General features: G+C 46.6%; 1 protein-coding gene across 1 annotated transcript in view; it reads right to left on the bottom strand.

The window, feature by feature from the left end:
* LOC310797219 (ephrin type-A receptor 4-B-like) overlaps positions 1 to 9,623 on the bottom strand; it is a gene marked incomplete at its 5' end in the record, with an annotated part of 38,746 nt that extends 29,123 nt beyond the window's left edge. Inside the window, 5 exons of the mRNA XM_083659569.1 lie at positions 970 to 1,324; positions 2,411 to 2,521; positions 3,334 to 3,531; positions 7,801 to 7,868; positions 9,461 to 9,623. Of these exons, the coding sequence (XP_083515695.1) occupies positions 970 to 1,324; positions 2,411 to 2,521; positions 3,334 to 3,531; positions 7,801 to 7,868; positions 9,461 to 9,623 (895 nt within the window). The remainder of the gene's footprint in view (positions 1 to 969; positions 1,325 to 2,410; positions 2,522 to 3,333; positions 3,532 to 7,800; positions 7,869 to 9,460) is intronic.
* Positions 9,624 to 10,000: the final 377 nt, after the last annotated feature.

Here is a 10,000-nt window from a genome sequence, read left to right as displayed (position 1 = left end):
AATTTCTTTTACGTTTTGGTCCGAGTGAAATGTTCTGTGGTCCCTCCTGTTTCTAAATATAGCTGAACCGTTTGGTTTGAACAAGTAAAACTCTTTTTATACGCATTTTACGAAATGTCTATGGGAAAATAAATGGCGGATTAAAAACTCTGGTACAGTGCTGAAGCAGGAAGTGACGTTCCCCTCTCTATTGGATGAATTACCTTTACTTTTTTCTTTTAGGGGTGATGTCATTGTAAAGTCAAGACATGTTTCACTAACCACAGCACATACCTGTACATAGGTACACAGCACATACCTGTACACATACCTGTACATAGGTACACAGCACATACCTGTACACATACCTGTACAGAACCACAGCAGACACCTGTAAACTGGCTTTATTACCTCGTAGACTGGATACACTGAATGGATGAATGATTTACAGTGTTTCTGTGTTCACTCTCTCTTTTATATGATGAGCAACAAGCCTATTAACAGCGTCGTAAAGGCTACTTTCAAATGTAAACCTTCACTTTGGCCAGGTTTATTGGGAGTGCTTGGAAACTCAGAATGGAGAAGTTGTTCATCTGAATACACAACTCTGTCTTGTCTTGTTTATGTTTGAGCTTTTTGTAGCTTGTTTGTTAATTTGTTTGTATTGTTGAACTTGAATGATTTGTGTCTTGTAAGCCCAGACAGGTTGGTTGTATGACACAGAAATAAAAATGTATCTATCTATCTATCTATCTGTAATCCATGACAGATTACCGGTTGCCATCTTGAAATGTGTGATCCTCTGACATTTTCAATCTCAGTAACATAAACCCAGCCAGCGTCAAAATCCCAAATGTATTTCCCCTTTAAATATCTATTCAACAAATACTGTAGTTCCCAGTTCTGAGGAAGTAATCCTTCTACTGTGTTATGTACACTCATAAATCAGAATTCACTTTTACTGTAACGCTAATTGTAACACGGACTTACTTTTACATGCGCCGCCCTTTTCTTCGTATCCCGGGTCACAGAGACATCCGCCGATCGGCACCAGCCACTCTCCGTCGGCGCCGCAGTACATCTTAGGCTCCTCCCTCTCTTCCGATTGGTTGACACAGGACCCCCTGACCTCCACTAAGGAAGAGGTGTCGGCCCCGGTGACGGTGTCGGGGAAGGTGGCCAGGTTCCGCACGGTGAGCGGGCAGGTTTTGTAGAAGACCCTGACGGAGACCAGGGCGATGCAGGCGCCCACATCCTGGAACGCCAGGTAGAAGCCCTTCCGGGTCGTGACCTTGACGTCGCGCACCTCAGTGTTCAGCTTCATGATGCGGTCGCCGACGTCCACCTGCACGGACGGAGAACGGACGTGAATCTAATCACTTCATTCAACCTGCACTTTGCACTTTCCACATTTTGGCTGAAAGCAGAATCAATTCCTACACCATCCAAAATGACAAGTAACCAACAGCAAGGAGCGTGTGAGAGTCAGAGCAAAAGTGCCCTGAGAAGAACATCCCTGAGAACATCGAATGATCCAGAAAGAGCGCAGTGAAAAGGAATACAAATGAGAGCTAAGTGCTAGAAGTATTCTCCTCAAGATAAGAGCAAATTAAAGTGAGTGGAGAAGGAAGATATTGGGAGGGGATTCGGTTCTAGACGTAAGTCAAGTACGCACTTGAGTGGAATTTGCTCCGAGGGGAAAGTGGCGTCGACGCCTTGCCGTGTGTAGCGTCCAGGCCAAGGAGCCTGCCTGGCGAGGCTTTAGTGCGGAGCTTCGCAGCTGACGTGAAGAACAACGCAAGAACTGTGATTGGCCGTTGCCTGGGGCCGTGCAGGGTCTGGGGTTCGGACGTTCGGCCTATACACCCTTTTCACGGGGGCCATTTTGTGTGGAAAAGGCAGGGTAAACACAGGTGCAAGCAAAACACTAATGAGGGTTTCCAACTTCCATGATTGCAAGTTGGAAACCCTCATTAGTGTTTTGCTTGCACCTGTGTACCCTGCCTTTTCCACACAAAATGGCCCCCGTGAAAGGGGTCTGTCTATTCAATAATGTAGACCAGCGGTTCTCAAACTTTTTCATGTCAAGACCCCAAATAGATAAATAATGGGTCAGGACCCCCCCTTTGGTATGACTTTCCCTAATGGACCCCCAACTAAGAAGGTATTTGTTGTCTATATGATTTAGCCCAGAGTTCCATAACTGCCTATAATGTATACAGGAGAGAGAGAGTGGAAGCTATGACCAGTATGCACGACATTCTCTCCTGGGGCTAACTTCTAGTCATTGAAATCGTAGACGTTCGAGTATGACTGTCTAGCTGCCGTGGACAATGTCTCAACGTGAGACTCACGTTGAAGCGTCTATCTGGCTTTACGGTATGGTGATGGTGCAGGGTGAAGTAGTGAAAGTCAGACAGGTGTTTTGTACCTGGGTGAAGCTCTCGTCTGCAGCCACAGTGTCCACCTTGATGAAGTTGCTCTCTCTGATGTAGTTCTCTCGGTCGTCGTTGGACTCGTGGTAGTACAGATTGAATGTCTCCTAGAAGACGAAAAGGGAGAGTCGCCGATTTGTCATCTCATGTCGAGCGACCGGTGCTTTTCTGATCTTTCCTCAGAATATACTGTGACGAGTCAAAGGGAGGTTTCTTCTCTGATGACCAGCGTAGCTGCAACACTGATCTTCACTAAAGACAATTATTTCACATCCAGTCTCACAACACGGCGGCCCATTTCAATATGGCTGCCTTACTGGTCTTTGCTACTTTAAAGCTGCCTCACACATCACTGATGCTGCTGCTGCTGCTGCTGCTGCTTTGCCTCCACCTTCCCAGCCTCCACCTTTCTAGTTCAGAGTCTTAACATGGCTCAAAGGTTAAACATGTATCTCATGTCTTGCTTTGGGATCACTCTTGTAAACCCATGGGGGACGCTGCATTGTGCGCCCTCATTAGCTTAGCATGCTGCTTGGCTAATCCAGGGAGCATCTTCTGTCAAGAGCGGAGCCATCAGCGCCAAACATAACTGTATTTTCCATTTGTTGCAATAAATGGTTAAATCTATGACGAGAGGACCAAACCTTGTTGTCTGTTAGCATAGCTGCGTAGCATGAAAAAATGTCCAGAAAACAATTAACTGCACCAAAGACGAATCATGATATCAGAGGTCCCGCCCCCTCAAAACAGCGCATAGCTAATGAGGGGAGAAACAGAGTGGATAAAGGCCCACAGAGGCTGGATTTGAGGGCGGGGTTTTTGCAACAGCATTCATAACCTTGTTTTAAAGACCCACGAGACCCGTTTTAACGAGTTAAAAATAGCATGCCAACAGGACCTGTAAGGTGTCCCAGTGTACCTTGCAGGTGCCGGTGACACCGGGCAGGCTGTTACAGTCTCTCAGGGTGAACTTGACTTCCACGTAGACCCTCTGTGCCCCCGAGCGAGGGATCCAGTCCGTCCTCAGCCAGTTGTTCTGGCTCGGCTCCAGCACGTTGCACACCTGGTAGGTCCGGATGGGGATGTTCTTCTCATCCATAATACTCACCTCCTCCCACTGGGAATGCACACACACACACACACGCACACGCACACGCACACGCACACGCACACGCACACACACACACACACGCACACATGCACATACGCACACACGCACACACACGCACAAACACACACATATACACACACACACACACACACACACACACACACACACACACACACACACACACACACACACACACACACACACACACACACACACACACACTTGTGTCATTGAGGATCTCCCATACTACATCCACTCCCTAACCCCTACAGGCTACTGAGCAATATTTTCACCACTGAAATACAGTAGCAATGCTAGGCAGCGCTAGGCAAAACCTAGACAGGGCTGTTGGAGGGTAAACGCACCTAGATGCCGTTTACATACCTTTTTAAATACTGTCCAAAATAGCATTTAATCACCTTTTATGATGTTTTATGCACTTGTTATTATGTGATTTTTAATCGCGGACGACCCCGGCTGACATTGCTGTCTTTCAGAGGCTGTAGCGGGCTCATTTTTAAAGCTAGAGATATATGGAAGTAGGAGACCTAAGTCATTATGGTGCTACCAACCATGTCATATGATGCTAGCATGTTGGGAAGGGGGCTAAATACTAACGCTCCAAGCTAAGTCAGACACAATTTTGGCGAGGGAAAAACTGGCATGGCCATTTCCAAAGGAGTCCCTTGACCTCTCACCTCAAGATATCTGAATGAGAATGGGTTCTATGGGTCCCCAACCTGGAGAACGCTGGTTCCTCTCCATCAGAGGGGATTTTTTACCACTATAGCCCTGCACCTGCGCTACCTGTCCACCAGAAAACAGACTCCACGTCACTCTTCATCCCTCTCCTCTCCTTCAATCCACGCCGCCCCAACCCCCAAATGCACTCTCGCTTTGGAACGAGACGTGCCCGCCTGGCGTTTGGCATCGCAGTACTTTTTTTACCGTTGTGAGAACCACAGTATGACTTTAACCCCGACACCGCTAACATGCAGAACACACATTCTCACCCAGACCATAACTCCCAACGTTAGCTCCAAACCACCAAGCCCTGTCCTGAAATAGCCCCTTCAAAAAGTGACCACTGGGCAAAACGTCCTTGCTTTCGGAAGGCTTCTCATCTCTTCTATCCTTGCGAGGACGTTTCTGCCCTCTTAAGAATTAGATATATAGGCTATATAGACCATAAACAACAAACAGATACATCTAAACATAGGCACAAATATACACACACACACGCAGACAGGGGAGAGAGGGGGGGGGGACATGCAGATGGTGGAGGTTGAAGCATCTTCTAATATAGGATGCCACTGGGGAAGCTCACAATGCAAAGATTTATTCCTGCATCAATATTCTGCACCGGACGGCGCTTTGGGATTTGTGGCGACGTCAAGGTTTCGAGGCACATCTTGATAGCGAGACGTGCAGCAGGCCCAACCTTCACCGCACCATCCGTCTCAATACAGACGACCACTCGCCTTGTACCGTGACCCTGCAAACCACCGCCGAGGCCTCCTATCTCCAAATTGCCTTTTTATTGGAGCTGAATAATAATCGTCCCTCTCTCCCTATAGTGACACTTGTATACACTCCAAACGTGCCGTGTCCAAACTGAGAGAGAGGAGGAGGGAGAGTCAGAGAATGAGAGAGAGAGAATGAGAGAGAGTGTGTGTGTGTGTGTGTGTGTGTGTCTGTGTGTGTGTGTGTGTGTGTGTGTGTGTGTGTGTGTGTGTGTGTGTGTGTGTGTGTGTGTGTGTGTGTGTGTGTGTGTGTCTTTGTGCGCTCCCGACTATACGCATGAAGAGATATGAAAATTTCATGATGACAAAATCATGATTCACGATTATAGTGACCAAAATTATCAGTATTATCATCACGGTATTGTTAAAATGTGCTGAAAATGTTCCAAAAAGTACCGATACATTCACTGAAAACATTTTGCCAAGTTTTATATTGAAAAGACCCCACAAAAGTACTGATCGACCCACTGAAATAATTTCACCAAGGCTGCGCATCTGCGTCTGGGAGACTGTTGCTAACTTTGGTTGATGATGGAAAGTATTAGTATTAGTAGTAATCATTATCAGTAATCACGGTAACACGGTTTCAATGATAATGGACATTTGAAATGGTACGGTTATCATAAGAGAATTGTATCGCGGTTTAACATTAAACCAGATCCTTTCATCCGCATGAGCACATGGTTGAGCAAGATGGCCGTTTCTTTGTATGTTTGTATGTATGTCTGTATGTATGTGTATGTTGTGTGTGTGTGTGTGTGTGTGTGTGAGTGTGTGAGTGTGTGTGTGTGTGTGTGTGTGTGTGTGTGTGTGTGTGTGTGCCCGCCCCGCGTGTATGCGTGTGTGTGCGTGTGTGTGTGTAGGAAGAGAGCACTAAAGAAGCTGTCATGGCGTATGATGCCTCCTTTTTCTAGCCTCCTTTGGAGTCTTTGTCAACAGACAGAAATCACAGCTGTCAGAGGAGAAAAGCAGCGCAAGGCTGTGTGTGTGTGTGTGTGTGTGTGTGTGTGTGTGTGTGTGTGTGTGTGTGTGTGTGTGTGTGTGTGTGTGTGTGTGTGGTTAAAGGATGCGGATAAGGGGGGTGGCCTATAATCAAAAGCTCAGTGCGTGCAGACCAGGACCCCGTCAATCACGCGCCATGCGAGAGAATGAGAGCGTGGTGAGACGAGTCAAGTTCACCAATAACTTCTAAACCAACAAAGAGGTGTGAGAGAGAGAGATAATGAGAGAGAGAGATAATGAGAGAGACAGAGAGACAGAGAGAGAGAGAGAGAGAGAGAGAGAGAGAGAGAGAGAGAGAGAGAGAGAGAGATGGCACATGTAGAACAAATGACAAGCAAAAAGCACTATATACGAAAGGTAATATTATGGGAGGATGTATAAGGATGTATCTGAGGCAGAGTGATATAGAGGAGAGTGTGGCGCCAATGGAATCCAAAATGCGTGACTCATGTAGCTATAGTGTGTGTGTGGGGGAATAGTTCCAGGAAGTATGTTTGAATGCTTAAAATAAAGCTGATAATATATCATTTGATTCTTTAAACATCTTAGCCCTTCAAAGTGCATCATAAACGGTCCATTCTGCTGCAACTCGAAAGCGCTGCTTAATCCAGATTCAGAACCTTATATACTTCCAGGAACTATTGCGAGGTTAAAAAAAAACCTGGTCCACTGGAGTGAATGGAGATGACACAACTCTTCTATCTGTATGCTGTGGTCTGAGGAGCCTCCTCAGTTCTGCTTTCATTGGACTTTCACCTCACCTGGCTCCTCCTCCTCAGTAAGCCTCGAGTCAAGAGCGCTAACTTTCCTTATCATTTCCTTGTGGAGGATGTATAATATATATTATAATAGCCCATACAATATTCTTTTTCATGATTTTTCTCCCATTTTCTCCCCAATTGTACTTGTGCCAATTCCCGGTCGTTCCTCCACCATCTCTTCCAATCTGGGGAGAGTCATAGACTAGCACATGCTTCCTCCGACACATGTGCACTCGCCAGCCGTTTCTTTTCACCTGACAGCGAGGAAGCTTTTCACCAGCAGGACGTAGCGCGTGGGAGGATCACGCTATTCCCCCCAGTTCCCCTCCCCCCGAACAGGTGCCCCCCCCCCGACCGGGCCAGAGGAGGCGCTCTAAGTGCAGCGACGCAGGACTCATACCCCCCAGCGGCTTCCCACCCGCAGACACGGGCCACAATGTGGTCTGTATAGGCACATCTGACCAAGTCGGGAAGTAGCGCCGCCGGGGACTGAACCCGGGTCTCCGAACCCGGGTCTCCGCGGCGGTAGGCTGAGTCCATACAGTATATCCATTCTATTGCACACCACGATTGATTCAGGCAGCAACATGGTATAAGCACTTAAAAATGAACACCCACCACCAAGCTGGTTCCGTTTCATGTGCCAAACAAGAAGCCAGCAATCTCATAATAGCACTTAATAGCGCTTGATGGTGAACAACAGCTCGTTTCAAAATCTGAGAGATCGTTATTTACAACCGGAACTGGTTACAGAGAGAGAGAGAGGGAGAGAGAGGGGGGGGGGGGTGAGAGAGAGAGAGAGATGGGGGAGAGAGAGAGAGAGAGAGAGAGAGAGAGAGAGAGAGAGAGAGAGAGTGTGTGTGTGTGTGTGTGTGTGTGTGTGTGTGTGTGTGTGTGTGTGTGTGTGTGTGTGTGTGTGTGTGTGTGTGTGTGTGTGTGCATAAGAGCCATGTGGTAAACAGTAGCCTATGTAGGCGCTTTGCACTCACCCCTCCCTCTGAAGGACTGGCTGCCCATTTCAGCTCTCCTGGCACTGTCCTGGTATCCAGTAGGGTCACTTAAACACACACGCACACACACGCACGCACGCACACGCGCACGCGCGCACACACACACACACACACACACACACACACACACACACACACACACACACACACACACACACACACACACACACACACACACACACATGAATGAACACATAATCACAAACAAACTCACACAGAGGTGGCTGAAGTGAAACAGCCTACAGTGCTCCAACATAACCTCAATCTAAAATCCCTCCACAGTATGCATCAAGTGAACCCCTGTTCGCCCTTCAAACCAAAAGCAATCAGCAGGGTTGGGAAGCTGTGTTGAAAGCATCACTTTGCAAGCCAATTCAAGCAGGCCTACAGCAAAGCTAGCGACAAATCGAGTTTGCTTAACTAAAGCTATATGGACATTTCTTGTTTAAAAAAAATACAATGTAGCCTACATGTGATGCGAAATTATAACAAATACAAAAAAAAGTCACGTGCCAGGAGAATAAAAGACATATTAAATTGAGTTTATTGCAAATAGTGTCCACTTGTTCACAGGTCATATTGTACCACAGAATGAAATAGCCCACTATTCATGGGAGAGTGCAGGATGTCAAGTTTGGTTTTGTGTGCAATCAGTCAGTCACCTGCTTTCCAGGTGCTGCTACCTGACATTGCCTGGGCATGCCTGCCTTAACTGATGATGCCTTCACAGCTGTCAGGATTATATCAAAATGGGCGGGGCTTGTCAAAGATGGTATGGTTCAATTAGGCTACAGTAGCACGGTAAAGAAAAATCATTCCTATCTTTTTATGGCCCACAATTGTTTGTAGTTTGTCGTTTCCTAGCTACACTTTATACAAAAATGGCAAAAACGTAGCCCAATGTAACTGGAATGAATGTAGCAGGCTAGTTGAACTACCAGTAATTTCCTGCAAAATGTAGGCAGCTAAAAGAAACGTTATTAGCCTACATGTAGCCTACGGTAGCCTAGGCCTACTCCCCAAAACTCGCAATCAGATACAAAATCACCACAACAATGACCAGCAGTAGCCTATAGCCTCAGGTTAGGATACTTTCAGAGACGGACAGTAGCCTGCCTATCCACGTTTGATTGATCGTTACGTTAATTGGCTTGCTGTAATTAGTTTTGATAGAAATCGCAGATTCCGATATATATATATATATATCCTAACTTTGCGACAAATAATAGCCCTTCATTAAAAATAAATAAATATTCGACATTGAACCAATGTTTTCTGTAACAACTAGCCCTGATGTGAAAACAGCATAGAAACAAAGGTTCTCCTGACAGCGCTGGAGAGAGAGTGCATCCAGCTGAACTCCCTGGGGCCATAAGTCCATCTATACAACTCTGCTAGAAACAACAAGGAACTAACACATCCATCTACACTCACTCAGTGCTATTTAACACGTCTAACTTTTTACTGTTTGTTTGATGCGAGCAATCTTTATTCTGAAGCATATCAAAACTGCCCTGCTCGCTGACTATAGTCTTAATCCGGAGCGCCAGTGTCTCGTATGCGAACAGTGGAAGCTCCAAAGTACCGTACGTAGCCTATACAGGCAGTAGAGTAGCCGTTACATCTCCCCTCCTCTTACCTTCATTTGGGAGATAAATCCTCGTCCGCGAACTTGAAACCACAGTTAATATCCAGATGGACGTGGACAATATCCGCCATACATTCGCAGCCATTTGTGCCGCCGTGTGGACGCGTGTGCGCTCCCCGCTGGCTCCTGTGCGCGCTGGCTGCAGCCGCTCCATCGCTGTCCTGTGGGAACAGTGTGTGAATGAAGCGCGGAGTGCGATGCAGGCAGGCAGCGCCAGCGCAGCGCAGCGCGCACTGGGGCGGGCTCTCGGGATGCTCCGATGATAATGATAAATCACATTACTTAATACAAATGACATATATGGATCTACACTGACATGAATAGTCTCAGGTGGTGGTTAACCATGTCTGAGGCGGAGGGAATTAAAAGGCTTCTCAAATATTTTCATCTCAAGGACCCTCAGAGGATTTGGTGTTGTTTCAGTGTCATTTGGTATAGGCTACAGAAGTGGGCAGCTAAATACTGTAGAAAAAAAGCATTTCAGTCGCCTCATTGTCATAACTTCAAATTAATGTGTCTAAATACTTTTTT

The sequence above is a fragment of the Poromitra crassiceps genome, assembly GCF_964638095.1.
Source record: "Poromitra crassiceps genome assembly, chromosome: 23".
Classification (NCBI taxonomy): domain Eukaryota; kingdom Metazoa; phylum Chordata; class Actinopteri; order Beryciformes; family Melamphaidae; genus Poromitra; species Poromitra crassiceps.
The sequence above is the reverse complement of the archived record's forward strand: the minus strand, read 5'-3'. Positions and strand labels throughout refer to the sequence as shown.